Raw genomic sequence first — 20,155 nt, 5'->3', positions numbered from 1 at the left:
AGGAGGTAGATTCCAGAAACATTTCACAGACAAAAATCAAAGGCCTGGGTGATTGATGGCTTTGGAGGTAAGCGAAAGGGCGGTTCCACCATGATGCCTGCCGTGGTCTGAGTGGACAATGGCACCATTCCCTGGGAGGGTGGGGGTGGCAAGGAGGAAAAGACAGGAAGGTGATCTTGAGCTCGGCTTTAGAAATAATTTGAGATCATTCTGAGAGATCTGAATGGCGATTTCCAGGTGGCAGCGGTCAGGCCCAGGGCAGTATGATCATATCAGGAAAGGTGAGGTGTGTCATGCAACGGAGTGTGGATTTTGACCTTGTGGCTGATGGAGAATCTAAAGGTTCCAAGTAACAAAGTGACAGGAGAAGATTTGTGATTCTGAAACATCACCCTGGCCACAGCAGAAACACTTGGCCAGGGGAGGAGGCTAGACTAGAAGCAGACAGAACAATAAAGACGTGTTGCAAGATTTGGGAGCAAGGAGACTGAGCAGGGGCTGTGGCTGACGGGAAGGAAAAGGGAACAGACTTCCTCTTTGTCGCCAGCCCATCTCCCGCATGGCTGCTGGGGATTTTTGAAAACACAAATCCAGATCATGTCATTCTCCCCACTGAAAAGCCTTCACGACCTTCCCCATTTTATCCTTTTACAGTCTTTCTTGAATTCTCTCTTGCTTTCACCCCTCCCCCCACCACCCAATGTCAAGTTCACTAAGACATCATGCTACTTCACTCTCTATGCTCTTCAGCTCCTGCTATTGTCATCTGCCTGGCAAACCCGTTTGTCTGTTTAAGACTCACCTCCTCCCCTGTGAAAAAATGGAAAGCAGCGCTATCCCCTAGGAGCTGGCCTGGTGCCGTGAGCCGGGATCCAGCGTTGTTAGATGCTGCCTGGTGTTCAGAGGCCATGAAGTCCTCCTGTTGGACATAAACAATCTCGCCAAACAGCTAGCACAAAGGTTGCACAGTGATGAAGTGAAGACAAAACAGGACTGCTTCATAATTTTGTCTAAACAGCCAAAAACAAGGCCACCCGGCCTGCAGAGCAGCAAACGTTCCTCTCTCCCACGTGACTGCCTATGGCTTCTTTGTGAATTACAGCATGTCAGTCTAGTCATACCTCCTTCTAGAAAAGACTGAGCTAGCCAATCCCAGAACTGTCCCCACCTCCTGTCAGCATCCAATCCAGAGCAAATCCCTGCTTCCTGGAACTCTCCCCAAAATTATCCAACCAAAGCCCAAACCCTGTAAGTTCTAACATTCCTTACTGAGGAGGCCTGGAAGCTCCCCATGATGGGAGTTCTCCCTCATTAAAATGAGTATTTAAACTCATTTAACTGTGTGTTTCTAATGGTCTTTGCTGGCGGACGTTGACAACTGAAGCAGTAGGAAAGGATGGTTGAGTTTCTTGGAGGGAAGTTAAAGGTATGCCAATCGGAAGGCATCTATTTTCTATGTTAAGCAATACCCATAATATCATCCTGTTTTCTTGAAGATGAAAGAGGGTGGAGTAAATCAGAAGCTTTCGGAAAGTGGAAAATGTCTGATTTAAGTATTGCGGAGAGTGAGAAAGTGAGTTGTTGACCAGACACTCATACTAGAAAGGATGCAGGTGAAGCTGGTTGACGTGAACGCACAGCAGCATCCAGCTGTGCCAGGCTGTATGATTTCCCCCACCGGTATTCAAGGTGAAAGTGGATAATCTGGTCCCACCAGGGTTTGGGGTTTACTAGGATGAAGGGCAAGGGCGATAAAGGCATTGCCAAGAGAATTACAGAAGGATGGACTATGAACTCTAAGCTCAGTTGAGAGGGAACAGCCTCAAGGAAGTCTCTCCAGGCTAGAGAAAACCATGGAGGTCCCGAGGAGAAAGATGCTGACGGCGGATGAGAAATAACTGACCAAGTCGGCTGGAAAGAAGAGACTGGGGTTGGAGGGTGGGGCTGTGAGGTGGTACAGCACCTGGATGGAAATGCAGGGTATCGTGGCGGGAATGGTGACAGAGGTGGATGAGAAGAGGTAATCACCGCAGACAAGGTGTTAAAGGAAAGAGCGCCCTGTGTGTAGCTGGGTCCTCCACACACACGCCAAGGATGATGGCAAAAACTGAGGCAGGGAGGAAGGCCTGTGGGCCAGGTGCCAAGGTATTCAACGAGGTAGGTGAATAACCAGCAGCAGGCAGAAAACAATCACGTGGAGGAGGAGAGGGTGCAGGGTGCAGGGGGCATGGGTCTCAAAGAAGTGGGCTGAGGGAACAAAGAGCAGTGGGGACACAAATTTTGAACCTCCCGATCCTGAGACATCCAGGGTATGAGAAAACCGAGCTGTGACTTGAGAGGGCTTTAAGTGAAGGATCTCCCTGAGCTCAAGGCAAAGAGAGGGAGGGAATGGCTGAGGGGAGGCTGAGCAAACGGAGGCAGCTGGTGACTGTGGAGGGGTGGCTTCAGAGGACACACTGGGGGTGGCTGGAGGGGCTGGGGGGGCAAGGATAAACAAGAGTGGGTAACTGATGTGGGGCACCAAATGGTGGGGAAAATAAGAAGGGGAATGGGGACGGGGGAGAGTTAGCTATCATAAGCACTGTATAGATAACTGTTAAGTCAAATGGAACTACCAGGCATAAACCTAGTACATCCACCAGAAGAGTTCTAAGTCAAGAGTTATCGCTGTATTCACTTACAACTGGGATAAAAAGAAAGACACAAAGGAACTTATTCACAAAACAGACACAGACTCACAGACATAGGAAACAAACTTATGGTCACCAGGAGGGGAAAGGGGGTGGAAAGGGATAAACTGGGAGTTCAGGATTTGCAGATACTAACTACTATATATAAAAGAGATAAACAAGTTTCTACTGTACAGCACAGGGAACTCTATTCAATATCTTGCAGTAACCTATAATGAAAAAGAATATAAAAAGGAATATATTATGTATGTGTATGACTGAGACATTATGCTGTACCCCCAGAAATTGACACAACACTGTACACTCACTATACTTCAATAAAAAAAAACAGAAAATTAAAAAAAAATTTTTTAAAGAGTTATCACTGTAGGAGTGACAGCCAGGATGATGACAATGATGATGATTTGGTGACAATGGGAGTGGCAATGGTGTCAGCAACTATCAATTTTGAACACTTACTATGTGCCAAGCCCTGATACAAGCATTCCACATTTAATCCTCACAGCAACCCGTGGAGAAAGATTATGTTCTTACCTGTGGAAGGGCTCTATCCTAAAGGAGGGAGCAAATTAAAACAGAAATAACAGAACTGCAGGAGCCCTGGGAAGCAAAAATGGCTTTTTAAACACTATTTTAGGGATGTTACAGCTGTAATTCAGTGTGGCAGGAGCTAGCCTGACCCATGCCTACTACATATTCAGTAACTTCAAAATAAATAATACTCAGGCTGGAGGGAAATCAAAACCAGCAATAATTTATTGAAGGCTTCACCTGGTGCCAGATCCTGTGTTAACCTTTGTATCGACCATCTCCTTTAATCCTTACATCCAAAGGGTCAGTTACCATTATTACCCCCATTTGAAAGATGAGGAAACTGAGGCAGAAAGAGTAGTATGTCCACAACTCATGCAAAGAAGCCCTATCGCACAACATGACTTTTTTTTTTTTTTTGACAAGACTGAAGGGCTGAACATGTTACGGTGAAGACAGAGATCACAGTATCACAGAACCTGAAAGTCACTGAGTCCTGCAAAGTGTCTTCAGACATTAACTTATGGATTCTCACAATCTCTTTGCATGTTTTTTTCAGCTGAGAGAAAACCCGGTGCATGAAAAGCTTCGACGAAATGCATCCAGGTGGCAAACACGTGTGGTTTTCACCACCCGGGACTTATCCCAGAAGATTCTGATTCAGTGGGTCTACAGGAGGCCCTGAGTACCTTTTAAAAGCCCCCAGGCTATGCTGATGGGCCATTCGGTCTGGAAGCTACTGCCTTAGATTCTCTGCAGTTCCAAATCCAACCCAACGTTTAGATGTCTGTAGACACAGAGGGCATTGGAAACTGAGGCAAAGAAGAGCTGACATGACAAAAAATAGCCGAGAGAGTCAAGGAAAGGCACGCTCTAGTTATACTATTTCTCTGTATTTTTGTGTCTCAACTATTTCACAGCTAATTTTCTTTTTTAAAGTAAGCAAGTTGGCCAAAAATGTTCCCAACAAATATTAAGCCCATACTACCAAAAAATATTAAATAACCCTAACCCTAACATGCTACTGCAAAGTGTTTTATTTCCCCAGGTAATTCTGACCACACTTCCAATTCTCTTAGCAAATGAGAAAAACTGTTTCTGATTCAGCAGTGCTACAGATGTGGTTAATAGCAATGGAAAACAGAAGAAGTAACGTCAGGTCCAATTCATTTAAGTTCACAAATTTCACCAGGGATTGCCTCCAAGCCTTTAATACTTAAGTATGTATTTATCTGTTTATTTAATCAACCACCACTAACACCTACTATATGCCAGACACTGCTCCAAGTGCTCTCCTAATATTGGTTATATTTTCATCTTTACAAGCGCCCATGAAGTGGGCGTTATTATCATCCCCATTTTACAGATCAGGAAACAGAGATGCAGAGTGGTTTAGTAACTTGCCCAAGTTTACAGAGCTAGCAAACAGCAGAGCTGGGACCAGCTTGATAGTCTGGCTCCAGAGTTCATGTTCTGAAACACACTATGCTTTGTTTCCAAGAACCGATAAAAAGTACAAGGCTTAACCCAAAACTTTTGTCTTCCCTACCCTACAGTCCCTACGTGGCCCCAGCTTCCAGGGCATTCATTCAGTTCCTCTAACAGACCACACTCCTTCCCTGCTCTGCCTGAACACTCCAACATCCCTATTTACTTTTTTTTTTAAGCCTTCTGTTCTCAGCTCAAACATTATTGCCTAAATTACAAACTCTAATGATGCCCCTATTTCTTAGCACTCAACACAAAATCGTAATTATGTTATTTCATGGGTAATTATTTCCTCCCTGTCTGCCTTTTCCCCCTAGGCAGTGAGTTTACCATGTTAATCTTGTTCATCACGTGTTCCCAGTTACTGAGTACCCACCAACCAGCCAAAAGGAAGGGACTGCCACAAAGTAAGATCTCGATCATTTTTGCTGAATGAATGAGTGGAGAACACTCAAGCCTCATACTTTCTTTTTTAGACTTTCAGGAACCTGTGCTCACACCCCCTAAAAGTGTAGACTCCTGGAGCACAGAGGCAAGAGCTCTGCAAAGTACTGATTCTGCACGCAAGTACTATGAGGTCCTGGACAGGTCACTTCCCCCTTAACTTGAGTTTCAGGCGCACAGTGGAGATCATGACTAGTCCCAGTGGAATGTAACCTATAAAAGGAGAACCTGCGCTTCTCCTCATAACCCATCAAGACTGCAGTTACTACTTGCTTCATGTCTGTTTCCAGCAAGACAGGCTCCAAGGAGGCGAAGTTCACGTCTGCCTGATTCCAGTCACGGTATCCCGTATCCCAGTCACGCTATTTCCAGGCTCGTACCGTGCCTGGCACACAAGAAGTTTAAATAATTGTGAGTTAAGTAAATGAACCCCTGCTCTATACACTTCACAGGTGTCGCACGAGTTGACGGGTGCCTTTTGGCGTAAAAGCGTATTCCTTAAACACAGGCCCGCCTCCCACCTAGGCCCCAGCCCCCCGGGGACGGCGGCCCCTAACCCCGCGCCGGGCAGGCACCTCTTGCATATAGAAGCATCTTCACAAGTACCGCGCACACCCTCGTCGTCCGTGTCGTTAGAGGGGGAAGAACAGGAGGTGAAAGACGGCCTCCTCAGGCTAGTGGCCATGGGCGTGGAGGCTTCGGGGTGCTGCGCCCACCGGGTACATGGAAGCGGGGTCGACAGACGCCGTGACAAGGAGCGAGCCCCGGAGAAGGTAGAAGAGAGGGGCTGGGCTCCACCCGGCTCAGCTGGCGCGGCTCAGTGACGCCGTCCACGGCGGCTGCCCCAGCAACCTCCGCGCGTATTGGCGCCCCTGTCGAGACGCTCGTTGGACAGTTTCCCCGCCCCCTCAGCCCGCGGAGGTGCCCATTGGATAATTCTTTCGGCCCCGCCCACACAACCCGGAAGGCCTCAGAGAGGGAAGGTCAATTGAAATTGACGCAAGAGAGCACTGCAATGCTTTCCGGGAATTGTAGTCTTAGGTGTTTTGGGAGGCCCGCCTGTTTCTAAACGGCTGGTCAAGAAATTTTATAACTGTAATTAACTCAGGGCAGAAGAGCTGGCAGGAGTCTCAGAATTGGAGCGAAGGGCAGAGAAGCCGGAGGAAACAAGTATCAGTGTTTCAGTTAGAACTCAGTCTCATTCAACTATTTTTTAAAACAGCATTTTGTTTGTTGTTTTCTGTTTGTTTTGGGGGGAGGTAATTAGGTTTACGTATTTATTTTTAGAGGAGGTACTGGGGATTGAACCCAGGACTTCGTGCATGCTAAGCATGCTGCTCTACTACTTGAGCTATACCCTCCCTCCTCATTCAGCTGTTGAACAAATATTTATTGAGTGCCAACTCTGTGGCAGGAACTGGGTGAACACCTTGGCACACAAGGATCGCCTTTGAAACGCTGTGAGGGAAGGTATGTGTGGAAAACTAATACAATGGAGAACTATGTAGCAGTGAAAATTAATGAACTAGAGTAACCAGTTACAAATATCAATGGCTGAATTTCAAACACATAGTGTTCAGTGAAAGAAGAAATACAACATTTTTGCAAAGTTCAACCCAAGCAAAACTATTATTATTTAGGAAAGCACACATATATGGTAAACGAATATACAGGAAAGTAATGGAATGAGGGGAAAAATAGGAATCAGGACATTTGTGACCTTTAGGGAGTGGGGAGGGTAGAAGACTAGAGGGCAAGGGAATGGGGAAGGAGTGCATGAACTCCTCAATAGCTCTCAAGCTGGGGTAGGTTCACATGTGTTTGTTTCATTATTATGTCAATTCAAGATGTTCATTACATATATTTTGTACTAGACTTACTGTAAGACATTTTCTAAATAGATTATTTAAAGTGTGTTTGCATATTCCATTTCATTATCAGTCAGGATCAAGGAATGGATATACTCAAACTTTAAGAACTTTGGATCATACACAAACACAAGCAAGATAAACAAACAGCAACAAAATCCAGTGCACATATCTTGGGGCAAGATCAGGTATCAAATGCTTGCTTAGTATCCAGTGAAGGAACAAGAGCTCATTGATACCCAAAGTAGAAATGAAAGTGGGGAAGGTTGAAGTTAGGGAGTTTTGCCAGGGGGAGAGGTGATGAGGTGAAATGCACCGCTTTCTCTGAATGGTCCTCTGCCAAGAGGGTAATGCAAACCAGCTTGGCAGTGTACACGTTCCATGAGTGTTAATGGGTAATGTGTCAACAGCGAGCAGTATAAAGTGTCAATCCCATAGGTCTGGATGGTGCAGCTGAGGGTGACTGGCAAAAGGTGGAGGCAGATGTGTTGATACACTTGTTATTTCATGAGCAAAGACTACCTCTAATTTTTACTGAGCCTTTGATTCAGAGAAGCTGATGATTCAGAGAACTTTGGTCAGTTTTTCACCCCAAAAGCTTCCATCAGGCAAGGCCAGCTCATTCCTTTTAAGCTCCATTAAGCAAGGGGCTGGAACTTTATGATACAGGAGTGGAATCAGGAAATGGAAAGCTTACCCATCTCAAGCCACATGATGTCTCGAAATATGAGACTACTTTGGGGTCCCAATCAGACAAAGGTCACTGCCAACTAAATCTGCATCCTCTGATAAAGTCAAGAGACGAGAAACTAGAGTTTAAAATCCCTGTGAACATTAACTAGTACTGGAAGCAAAAAGCTGAGCATTAACCATGAAATTTCTCTGTGAGTGGCCAGAGTGGACATTTGCTGCTTTGACTAGGCATTATTTCTTCTATAACAACAGCCAGAGTTTATTATGGAGAACTAAACTCTCCTTTTAGTCCATGCGGATCAGGTGAGGTTCCATGCCACACATTGCGATGTGGAACCTTACCAAGGCCTGGCCAATCACACCCAAAACCACTCTAGTTACATTTCAGTAGTGTAGCAGGGGTGCGGGAGGGGAGGGGGGAGAGAGGGGCAGTGGGTTGGTGACCAGATGGGTCAAATCAGGAGTTGAATGGGAGTTGCTAAGTCTGGAAGAGCTCTCTTTTCTGGCAGACTTAAACCTGAGAGGATGTACCTTTGGAGTCCCTGAGATGCACCTTGCTACCTCAGATAGCCTGAGAATGATGCTAATGAGAAGGCTAAAGGAGTCTGGAGCACTGGATGCTCAGTTAGGGGGGTGACCTGAGTCTGTAGTGTGGGGCTGATGGGAAAATCATCGGAGCCTGTGGAGCTGATCAATCAGAAGCAGCTGAATTCAGAAAGATGCAATAAACCGTTACCCAGCACTTGAAGCTTTCATCCTGCTCTGAGTGCACATTATCCCTCCCCTCCCATCACCACCTGGTAGTACCCCAGTCAAATCATTATCTTCCTTCTTTGCTGGTCCTGTTTTCCAAGTTTTTGGCGTGCAGTTTCCTCACAAGCTTTCCATTGCTATAACCTGTTGAAAAGGCTGTCTTTCCTCCTTTGAATTGCTTCTGCACCTTTGGCAAAAATCAACTGATCATATTTGTGTGGGACTGTTTCTGGGTCTCTCTGTTCATTGATCTATGCGTTTAGCCCTCGGCCAAGACTATACAGTCTTTGTGGCTGCAGCTGTATGATAAGTTTTGAAGCTGGTAGATGGGTTGCTCCCACTTGGTACTTCCTTCAAAACTGTTTTAGCTATTCTCGTTCCTTTAGCTTTTTTCCATACAAGTTTTAGAACAATCTTGTCTGTACCTACAAAAAAAAAAACTCTTACTGGGTTTTGATAGGAACTGCATTAAATCAATCTATTTAATTGCATTAAATCTATTGATTTGGGGAAATTTGACGTCTTTACTATACTCAGTCTTCCAATTCATGACCATGGTCTTTTTCTCCACTTATTTAGATCATTGATTTCTTTTATCAGTGTTGTATAGTTGTCAGTATACTAGTCCTGGGCATGTTTTGTTAGATTTACACACGTGTTTTATTTTTATTTGCAATTATACACATAGTTTAAATTTTGGTGTCCACATGGTCACTGCTAATATCTAGAAATACACTTGATTTTTGTGTTTATTTTGTGTCCTGTGACTTTATTGAACTCAATGATTAGTTCTAGAAGGATTACTTTTTAATAGTTTCTTGTGGTATGAGGCTTGAAGTTAAGATTCAATACTGAGAGCTGTCTTGGCATCTGGAAAAACTGAGAGGACCTCAAATGGCCTAAGTACAGTTCCCCACTCCCTCTTCTCCCATACACAAGGTCCCTGAGTAAAATGATCCTTCTCACAGGGACCAGACACAGTCCCTGCTTATTCACGAGCAGCAGGCTTCAGTTCCCTATCAGCCCATGGAATTATTCAGACAAGCCCATCACACCCTCTTGCCAGAACCAGGGCTCACCCCCACCCTCTTGTCGCTACAAAATCTGCCTCCTAAGCCCTTGCCTGTTCACTCTGTTCTGAAGTGCCACCCTCCGTGTGGCCCAGCGTGCTGTGTGGTGTCCTCCCCCGGTCTGTGAGACTAGTAAACTGCTGTTCATCCCATCTGTGTGGTGTCGAGTGTTGTGTGTTCACTCAGCCCTGTTAGTCTAGGGTAGGAATCTCTACTCACCAGTGGATTAAAGAAGAAGTGAGTGAAAAACTGGCATCATGAACAGGATGATCTAACCTCACCTGAAGATACCGGGCCAGCTTTAACTACCCACTCCTTTGCTAGTTAACTGGTTCGTAAGGCAGCGGTTACCGCCTGACTATATCCCAGAGTTAAGGTACCATCAGCTGTGGCTTGTGTCTGGCAGGTGGTCTCCGAGGCTCCTACCTGAGACCAGGGACAACACAACGCCCTAACTGGTGGGTGCTTGACTTCCACTTGCTGGGTGTGGGACTAGCACTTTGGTCACTGTGTCTGGCCTGATGGCCGCCACTGGGGCAGCCACAGAGACTGTGTTTGGGAAAGTGCGCCTGGCCCAGCACTGTCCTGGGGATGACCCCTTGTGCTGTGTGTCCTGTGCTGCTGCTTCCCTTGCTGCTGTCATGAGCTCTCCTGATCCCTAAGGGTACTGAGGTGCACATCCATGGGAGTCCATGGCCAAGGAACTGATGAAACAAAAAGCTGGGGGAAGGGGCCTTGATATTCAACTGCTCTCTCAGTGCAAAACCCCTAATCAATACATGTGAGCTTTGCTTCCTGTAGGTGCTTACCAGCACACCAGAGGACTGATCTGCTCATCAGGGGCTTGGGGGCCTGACCCAGGCCATGGACAAAGTCACCTTGCCAGCAACGTCTACTTCAACCTCCTCTCGGCCAGTTGGCCTTCTCTCCAAAGGGGCACAATACTCTTCTACCTAGTTACCCACAGGGCACCTAGCACCTCTGCTGTCATAGACGATCTTTGCAGACAGGATCGTCGCTGCATCCACCCTTCTCCAGGACGCCAGGTATGACATCACCTTGATGACATCCTCCTTTGAGGTCATTTATTTGAAACATTTGTAAAGGACATACAATCATATCCGACATCTTTGAGTCCTTTTGGGGCTCTGCAGGCAACGTGCTCCTTGTTTACAGATTGTGTTTAAGCCCATTTATGCCGTCACTTTGAAATTAGCCCACCTTGAGTGGGAGCCCCACCAACAAAGGACTCTAGAGTCTGTTTAAATTAAAATCAACTGGCACTCCTCTCAGTGAAGAGGATTTAGCAACATCCTCCTGTGCTTCCTGGCGTCTCTGGACCACTTATGATGTCCGTAAGTTGTCCGGGGGCTTCTGATGCAAGAAACTGCCCTCCTTGGGCCTGAATCACATACTATTAGAGCAGGAATTGCTGGCCATGCACTGGGCTTCTCTGGAAATAGAGTCTCTCACAGCCCCTGATCGTCCATACTCAGCGCCCTGTTAGTCCTTGAGCCATGGAAGCGACATCCCACAAGGTCAGTGTGGTCCTAAAGGCCTCCCTGCTACAGGGTGAAACCAAACAGGAGCCCTCTGGCCCATCCCACCTGTTGGTGGGGTTGGCCTCCCACCCTCAGTTCATTGCCAGATGCTGTGGTGCTGGAGGACGTCACCCCCTCCCCCAGACCCCTTGGGGTCAACTGAGTGAACATCAATAGGAAAGAGTCCATAAGCTTTATGTTGTGGATGATCACCTCTCCCTCTTGGTCAAATGGCAACATCACTTCCTAGGGAAGGACTCCTCCTGTTCCCTAAAAGTCTCAGTCATCACCAAGGTTTAAATTGATATGAAGGTATCAAAGAACCCATTGTGGTATTAACCCTGAAATCAAGATTCAAGCTTAAGTATTGCCTTGACATCTGTTAAAACAGGAGGGCTTCAAATGGTCTAACTTCAAATTCCCTTCCCCTTCTGCTCCTATAGGTCAGGTCCCCGAGCCAAACTACCCTTCTTATCCCCAGGACTAGGCACAGTTTATCCCCAGGTAGCTGCCTCCAGTTCCCTGCCAGCCTGTGAAATTATTCAAACAAGCCAGTCACACCCTACAGTGGAAAACAGAGTCACTTCCACCCTCTTGTTACTCCTAAGTCTGCCCCCGAGAGCCCCTGCTGGTTCACTCTGTTCCCAAGTGCAACCTCCTTGTGGCCCTGCCTGGTGTCGCCGAGTCTTCCATCCCCTGGACTATGAGTCTATGTGACTAATAACCTGCTATGAGACTCACCTGTTCAGTGTTCAGCCCCTCCCCACAGCTTTAGGGTGGGAATTCCCTCCCCACCAACAAGTGAAGAGGAGATCAATCAAACTCTTCTGATCTGCACTTTGTGGAAGGCATTACCCTGCTATGATTAGCCTCCTGGGCTCAAAGCTATTTGGGTAAGAGTCCATTCGTGTTTGCAAGAAGTCTCACGTGGCTGGAAGGTGGTCCACATGTGGGGGACGAGCAGGAAGTAAGGCTACACAGGCAAGGCCTTGGTTATTCTGTTCAAGTGTGGACTCCGGGCAATGGGGAACCTGAAGTAATTTACAGCAGGAAAGTAACATCAGATCTTCACCTTAGAAAGTTCACCCTCACAGCAGCACCCAAAATGGACCCAAGGGAGCTCGAGAGTGGAACCACCAAGATTAGGGAGGAGTCCACTGTACTAGCCCATGGAAGAGGCAGGAAAGGCTGCATCAGAGCCATGGGAGCAGAAAGGAAGGGAAGGAAGTAAGGTCTATCTGGTAGTTGATTGGCTATGGAGTGGGTGAGTCAGAGAGATCAACCATGGCTCTGACGCCTCCTGCCTGGGTGACAAGATGCACAGAGGTTTTATTAGAAGATAAAAGGGACAGAGGAGGAGGAGGAGGGTTCTAAGGGCAGATGCTGAGCTCCCTTTCAGACATGTTGCTTTTGAGAAGCCCACAGACATCCAGCAGACAAGCAGATAAATCAGGGTGGAGTTAGGAGAAGGGTGAGGTTAGACAGAGGCATTCAGAAGTCCCTGGCATCCAGGTGAACGTCCAGTCATGGGAGTGGATGAACTGCCCTGTGCCTACAGTGAGAGGGAGAAGATCCATTTAGCTGAAGATGGCCCCTCAGAGAACATGCCCACTTACGAAGTGGTCCAAAGACGCTACAAAGGAAGCAGGGAGAAAAGCGCCTAATGTCAGGAAGGGAACCTAAGGAGAGTGGCAGCCCAAAAGAAAGAAGGTGGAGAGAATGTTAAAGAATAAAGATGGGGATAACATTTATCTGATGCTACAGAGAGCTTAAGTAACTAAAAAGATGAATTTCTAATGCATCAGGAAATTAGGGGGCATTGAGACAAGATTTTGTGGAGCTTTCAAAAAGAAATCAGTGAGAAATGAGGTGGTGACAAGGAGTGAAGAAATTTTTTCAGAAGCTCAGCTGTGAGAGGTAGAGAGAGAAGTTGGTACCTGAAGGAGCAGGAAGGGGGATGGTTTGCTGGCAGAGGCTTTGGCAGGCTCTTATGTTCAGGGAAAGAGACAACTAAAGATAAAGCAGAATGGAAAATTAGTGGAATGAGGTCTTTGACGAAGTCTGAATGGATAGTTTCCAGGGTACAAAGGAGCCATGAGACGTCAGCTGCAAAGCTGGACCCCTTGTCCTCTGAAACAAAAGGGAAAGAGCAGAGGTGAATGGAGAACAACGGATGGTTGAACGTAGGAAGCAGGTGTGGGAAATTGAGGGTTCTTGACTTCTGGCCTCCAGTATCGAGGGCACGATCGTAATTCAAGAAAGCAATGAAGCTCTGGAGTGGCTCTTGAGATGGGCAAGGGAGTTGGCCATGGCCATTTGATGGTTTTATGGGTTTTTGATGGTTTTATTAAATGCGGATCAATAGGAACTAGTTAAATAAGTTAGGGTACAGTAGGGTACCTCCCCACTACAAACTGCTGTTTTAAAAAAGAATAAGATGAAGTTCATTCACCTTTGGAAGGATTGCTAAAGTGTAGTGATTTTCTTTTTTTAAAAGCAAGTCAGAATAATATACTTCCATATATACAAATATACATATATTTCTAAAAGGCCTGAGAGGGTACAGGCTACCAATGGAATGGTTTTCCAGGCAATGGAAAGAGGACCGGGATTTAGCCAGGAGGATTGAACTTCCATTTTTGAAAATTTTAGGCATCTTGTACTTTTGTGCTGTTTGCCTTTTTTCTTATCCAAGGAGTGTACCCGTGTGTCTACCATAATTTTGAACATTAACACAAGTTAATGTTTTAATTACCCAAGGTATACATAGACACCTGGTCTTTGCAAAAAAAAATTAAAGCTTTACAAACAATATTTGAAGTATCCTTTGACTACAGCCACCCATCCCACCAAAGCCCATTCTCACAAGGAGTAACCACTGTTTTAAGTTTGGGGAATATCTTCTAAGTCCTTACAACACACTTTTTTTTAAGTATTAATATTTTTATTAAACAAAGTAAAACTGAAAACAAATACATGGCCTCATTTTCTTTAAGGCCATGTTGTGGTGAGGTACACAAATGTAGTGCCCGGTTTCTTTAGGACTGTCTCATCTCTGGCTGAAGAAGCATCTACTGCTTTGAAAGGTCTTTTGGCACAACTCCAGCGCTCTTGCCAGGTGACAGCAGCAAAGGTGTGTATGTGGGCAGAACATCAGTGACAGCATTTAAAAGAAGATGCTCCGATCCATCAGTTGTAGGTCCAGGTGGGTTAATAAGTGAAACAGCAGTGGAGCAGTGATTCACACTGGGTGTTTTGGGTGCGGCTCCTAGGGTCGTTGTAAGACTTGGTGGGGCATTTTTAGCCAGTTGTTTCCTTCCCGGTGAACTGGGAGTCTTTGTGTCTTCAGTAGACGCTTTTGATGGTGGACCAGTAGAGTGAGATTCTGTTTCTAGAAATTGAGCAAAAAGTTCTGAAAAAGAATTCTTAGGCATAAATTGTTGATTTGGTCTCGGAGGTGTGTTGGGGACACTCTTCGACCCAAGCCACCTAGTCATCCATCTGGTACCACTGCCTTGCTCTTCCTTAAAAACCAGCTCCATTTCTTTCCTTTTTATGCCCAGAGTGTTTCCCAGTAGTTCTAACACTTCATGGCGTTGAGGTCTGGGTGTTTGAAAATACTCCATCAAGAGCTTCCTCACTAAGCTTTTGTCGACTTTTTCTTCTGCTTTACTTACTAAGTCCAGCAGTTTCCTTTGCACATCATCTAGCACTTCCCGTTGGACCTCATTTTGTTTTGTCAAAACTTTAATTTCTTCTTCCTTCAGATTCAAGACAGCTTTTGCCTTCTGCAGTTTCCCTTCTAGATCGTCTGCCTTTTCCATCCATTCAGCAAATTCCATCTTCAGATTAGCTAGTGCTTGTGCATACTGTTTTTCTTGTTCTTGGGACGCACAGAGCTGTTGTGAAATGTCATCTTTTTGCCTGGTGACAACATTCAGTTGTTCCTTCAATGACTCCATCCGCAAGCGGGCTCGTTGGCGTGCATCTTCCATTGCATTAGAAGACAGAAGGAACTTTTCCTCCAGTGCCTTCGCTTTCATTCTGAGTTGAGCTGCTCTGTCTTCTGCAGCTAAAGCTTCGCGGTTATGAGACTCTTTGGATTCCAAAGCCAGGCGATGGGCTCGCTCTAGATCCTGCTTCAAATGTAGTTCTTTGTTGTGTAAATGTTGAACCTCACTCTGGAGGGCACAGTTTTCCATCTGTTTCTGTTTCAGTGCCAACATGACTTCATCTCTCTCCTGTTGAAAAATAAGTGTCTTTTCTTGCATTGATGTCACTGCATGCAAAAGTTGATTTAATTCCCCATTCTTGCCTTGTTCATTTTCTTTCAATAGATGCTCCAAGGCAAGAGGTTTTTCCTTCATGGCCACAAATTTCAACTGTTCCTCTCTCCGCATCATAGAAAGCCGCATGTTTGTCTGTTGTAGTGCTTGATTTTCTGTTTCCTTTTCCCTCCATGTTTGTACTATTTTTTCATTGGCCTCTTTGAGTTTACAAATATCCACTTCCAAACTGGCGACTCTCTCCTTCAGGTTGATTACCGCCTGCCTCAAAATTTCATTTTCACTCACTTCATTAGTGAAGTCTTCACTTACAGAAAGTAATTCATCACTTTTGGCTTTGAGCAAGAGCTCTCTTTCCTGGAGTAAGTTTTGTAAGTCATCCTGTTTCTCCCGGAGCTGCTGAAGTTTGGAATCCCTTTCTTCATGCTGTTTTCTGTTGAGTTCTGAGGCGGCCGCAATGGACTCACACAGTCTCTGGTTATCCTCCTGGAGGGTTCTAATTGCTGCATCTTTTTCCTCTGTTGATTTTCTTAACTCTTCTATCTCTTCTTGGAGCAGCTTTGAAGACTCACTGGATCCATCAGACTTAACTGCCTGAAGAGAGGCAGCTGACTCGGAAGGAGGCGATTCGGTGGAGGGCTGCGGTAAGGTCAGTTCAGGTTTCCCTAGTAGAAGAGCCTTGGCATTGCAAAGCTGCTCTAGGCTGAGCTGCATTTGTGCAACTTGTATCTCCAAGTTTTTGAGTTGGGTTTTGTTCTCTTCATAATTTTTGATCAGGTCAGTATAGCTCATCTGTAGTTGAGATTTATTATCACTGTCCATGAAAACCCGTGCCTGAAGTTGTTGAAGCTCGTTCTGAAGATGGGTTGACCCACGTTGCATATTTTGTACCGTGGCCACCACGTGCTGTTTCCATTCTTCCATTATTGAAACGTGTTGCTTTAATTGTTCCCGTTCCCGTAGAAGCTCCTCAAACTGATTAATCTTAACACCATTAACCTCATTACCACTGCTGGAATTCTGCAGAACTGTCAATAATGTCTGACATTTCTGATTTAGTGCATCCATTTCAATGTCTCTTTCTCGAATGATGTGGGATAAATTCCGAATAGTTTCTCTACACATATCCTGATCACTGCTTTCAGCTCTAGGGGGTAGTTTCATATTTGCATCTCGGAGCTTCTCAAGATCTGCCTCTTTGCCCATAATGATATCCACCATTCTGAAGTTTTCCCTTTTAAGAAGGCTATTTTCCTTAATCTTCTCATCTAAAACAGCTAGTATTTGTTCTCTTTCCAATGCATACGTTTGCAGTTGCTGCTGAAGACACCCATTGTCTTGGGTATAGGAAGCTGAAGATATTTTGGTATGAAGACACTGTATCTCCAAATCTTTTTGCTGGATAAGCTGGGTTAGTTTACCAACCTCACTTTTGGAGAGCTGATCAATCTGTTCAATTAAACAGATATTCTTTTCAGTTAGAAGTTGAATCTCTAATTTTTGTTCTTTTAGTCCTACTAATCTTTCGGCATCAGCTTTAGAAAAGTCATGCTTTTCAGTTCCATTTTCTATATTAAGACTCTGAATTTTTGTTACTTGAAAAACACCCAAATGTTCTTTTGGCATGTGCTGGGATTTTTCGGGTAACTGGGTTTTGATTTGTTCAATTGTATTTTGTAAATTCTCAGTCTCCTCCCCTCTGGCTGTAAAGAGCTGAGTATGTTTAATATTCATTTGCTCCTGTTGGCTTTGAAGACCATCCATTTCCTGTTTCTGCTCTTGTAAAGACTGACGCTTTTGCATCTTAGTCTGGTTTTGATCTTCAGTTATCTTTTGATCATGTTTTATTTTCTTCTTAAGGTTGCCTTTCATGACACTTGATGGAGAGCTCTCATATTGTAGATCCATAATAGTGTCTGGCATGTTAGGGTTAATCGTAGATTCGGTTTGACTGTGTTCTCTCAGTCGTTCCAATTCCTCTTTCAGATGACTATTTTCTTCTTTCACGGATGCAAGACTTGTGTCTTCTTCTTCGATGGTTTGCTGTAACAGTTCCATTTTTCTTAAGCCTTGAGTATATTTATCTAATTCCACCCAAGGATCTGAACTTCCTTGCGGTTTTCCAAGAAAAATTTCTTTCTCTTCTATAAGTTGTTTCAATTGCTCCTGCTCTTCTAAACGAGATGGCAACATTGCCTGAGTTTCTTTATGGTCAGCAATTATCTTCTCAATATTCTTGAGTTCTGCTATTTCAGAATCTTTCTCTTGACTGAGTCGAATTAAACACTCCTGCTCCAGGTGTAAGGCAGAGCTATCTGGGTGATGTGTATTTGACAATTCTTCAATCATTTGCTCGTTCTTCCTCGTTTCTTCCAACAGCCTCTTTTCAGCCTGACACAATTCTGCTTCTGACTGTCCTTTTTCCATTTTTAAAGCCTCCACTAGAGTGTTTTTCCCCAGAGACTTCTGAGTGTTACCAACAATAGATTCTTCCCACTGACGTCTTACATCTTCAAGTGCCAAAACCAACTTTTCATTTTCCATTTTGAGATCAAAAGCCACTTTGCTTAAGTTGACATTGAGCTTTTGCATTTTGGAAAGATTTTGCCTTAAGTTTCTAACTTCGGCCTCCTGTTCTTTAAGTGAGTCAACCTTCACATTAGTGTCTTGATTAAGAGACTGAGCGAATTCATTCTTGATTCTTGAAAGTTCCTTCTCGTTTTCTTTAATAACTTCCTTAAGTTGACAGTTCTCTTTCTGGATGTCGACATTACAGTCTTGTGACTGGTTTAGCTGATGTAATAAATCTTCTACTTTGTCCTCAAGCTTCTGCTTGGTTAAAAGCAAATCATTAGCAGCTAATTCACTTTGAATTAACCTTTCTTTTTGCATATCCAACTCTTTAGTAATGTTCATCTGATCATCTTCAAGTTGACGGACTCTCCTTTTTTCTTCCTCAAGCTCTTGCTTTAGTTTTTGGATGACACCATCTCCTTCATTTTGTTGTTCTGATCGCTGATCGTTCATCAAAACCACGTGCTCTGCAGTTTCTTGTTTCTTCTCATCCAACTCTCCTAATTCAGGTGTCAGTAATTCCTTCTTAGTAGTACTCTGATTGAGTTGTCCTTCCTTGCCTTCCAAGTCACATCTTAAATCATGTACTTTTGAACCAGAATTCATATCTCTTGTAGCTGTACTTTTAATTACTTCATAATCGTTGCTCAATTTGACAAGTGATCGTTGAAGTTCTTCCTTTTCTTGACTTAGCTGTGAATTTTCTTTTTCTAGAACTTGGACTCGTTCCTGAAGTTTCAGGTTGTGTTCGATGACATCGTTATCCTGGCTTAAGCTGCTCAGTCTCATTGGTTCGTTTTCAGCATCCGACAGTGCTTGCTGCTCTCTGAACACTTCCTCCATTGATGTACTTGGTGGAAGCACTCGTTCCTTTGCTGTCACGGCGTCACTCTGCTTCATAACGTAAGGTTGCAATTCATCCTCTTCAGTTCTTTCCTTATTTTCTTCATTTATCCGGTCTTGTTCCCTCCTTAAAACATCTCTTTCACTCTCTACAGATGATTTTCCATTGATGTATTTCATTCTATCCTCAAGTTCTTTGATTTTCTTGGTGGACTCTTCCTTTTCAGCTTGTAGAATTTGAATAGCTTTCTGCATGTCATGAATTTGAAATTCATGAGTTGGTCCAATTCCGGAGCCCCCCTGCAGTAACAGATTTTCCAGTTCTCCAATCCTTTCTTCATAGTCTCTACATTTCTGTCGATGGCTACGACTTACTTCTGCCAGTTTCTGTTGATGAACATTCTGCATTGTCACTATTTCAAGTTGATGGTTATCAATTTCCTTGTATCGATTTTGTTCAAGTTCCTTTATGGTATTTTGCAGTTTGCAGATTTCATTTTGGTCAAGGCTCTCTGCTCCCTGCACTGTGAACTTTTCGGCAATGTGTCTCCAGTGGTTGACATCAGCCTCAAGTCTTAAGACTTTATTTGACAATCTATTTATTTCTTGTTGTGACCAAATTAGGTCAGCAAAGTCCATATCATTATTCCGGACAGCTAAAGCATGGTCATTGGTATCATAACCCAGTGGAGGTGGTAAAGTGACTGGGGGTACAGAGCCAGCTTCAGGGTCTACTGACCGCGAGACTGACTGCAGCTTCAGCAGTTGATCCTTTAGCGCTATCTGTCTTGCTGTAAGGAGTTTGATATCTACATCCTTCTGTTGTAATTGATGTCTGTAACTAGTAGTCTGCTGTCTTATTTGAAGCTCTGAGGCTTCATACTTCTCCTCTAGATCACTATAAAGAGTTTTAAGTCTCTCATTCTCTGATTTTAAAATTGACTGAGAGTCTTCAACCTCCTTCGTCTTAGATTCAGGTACTTCTACCTTTTCACTTCCTTTCCTCAACACATTAGTGATGTGTCCAGTGAAAGATGCTACACTACCACCCACTTGCCCCAGGGAGTGGCCTAGGCCGGAGCTAAGGCCACTAAACCAGGAGGACATCGCTGCGGGTCATAGAACTGACCTGGTCCGCTCCGCGAAAAGCGTCCAGCACAGTAGGACAATCCCGCGAACTGTCCCTGAATTGCAGCCAGCGCAAAGCTAAGAATCAAATCACAATGAGGGGTTTCTAGGCAACGGCGGAGCACAGGAGCCCCTCAACACTCCACCCTGCCTCGCAGCACCCAGGCCTGGTGTGGGACCTAACGAAGGTCCTGTCTCCAATGACCTGTCTCTCCTCGGGCCTTTCTGCCCATCCACACGTCTTCC

General features: G+C 44.8%; 2 protein-coding genes across 2 annotated transcripts in view; both read right to left on the bottom strand.

Moving 5' to 3' along the window:
* LCMT1 (leucine carboxyl methyltransferase 1) overlaps positions 1–6,047 on the bottom strand; it is a 46,676-nt gene extending 40,629 nt beyond the window's left edge. The window contains exon 1 of the mRNA XM_010986937.3: positions 5,729–6,047. Coding sequence (XP_010985239.1) covers positions 5,729–5,838 — 110 coding nt within the window. The 5' untranslated portion in view covers positions 5,839–6,047. The remainder of the gene's footprint in view (positions 1–5,728) is intronic.
* An 8,066-nt stretch (positions 6,048–14,113) lies between these two features.
* LOC105094841 (thyroid receptor-interacting protein 11-like) lies at positions 14,114–19,888 on the bottom strand. Its single transcript, XM_064478159.1, has one exon. It carries the CDS (start codon positions 19,886–19,888, stop codon positions 14,150–14,152), a length of 5,739 nt encoding a protein of 1,912 aa, XP_064334229.1. The 3' UTR covers positions 14,114–14,149.
* Positions 19,889–20,155: the final 267 nt, after the last annotated feature.

The sequence above is a fragment of the Camelus dromedarius genome, chromosome 24 (genome assembly GCF_036321535.1).
Source record: "Camelus dromedarius isolate mCamDro1 chromosome 24, mCamDro1.pat, whole genome shotgun sequence".
NCBI classification, from domain to species: Eukaryota; Metazoa; Chordata; class Mammalia; order Artiodactyla; family Camelidae; genus Camelus; species Camelus dromedarius.
This window is presented reverse-complemented; position numbering and strand designations above follow the sequence as displayed.

Excerpts from the sequence above, each read along its gene's own strand:
- LOC105094841 (XM_064478159.1), bottom strand. The coding sequence starts at position 19,888 with ATGTCCTCCTGGTTTAGTGGCCTTAGCTCCGGCCTAGGCCACTCCCTG.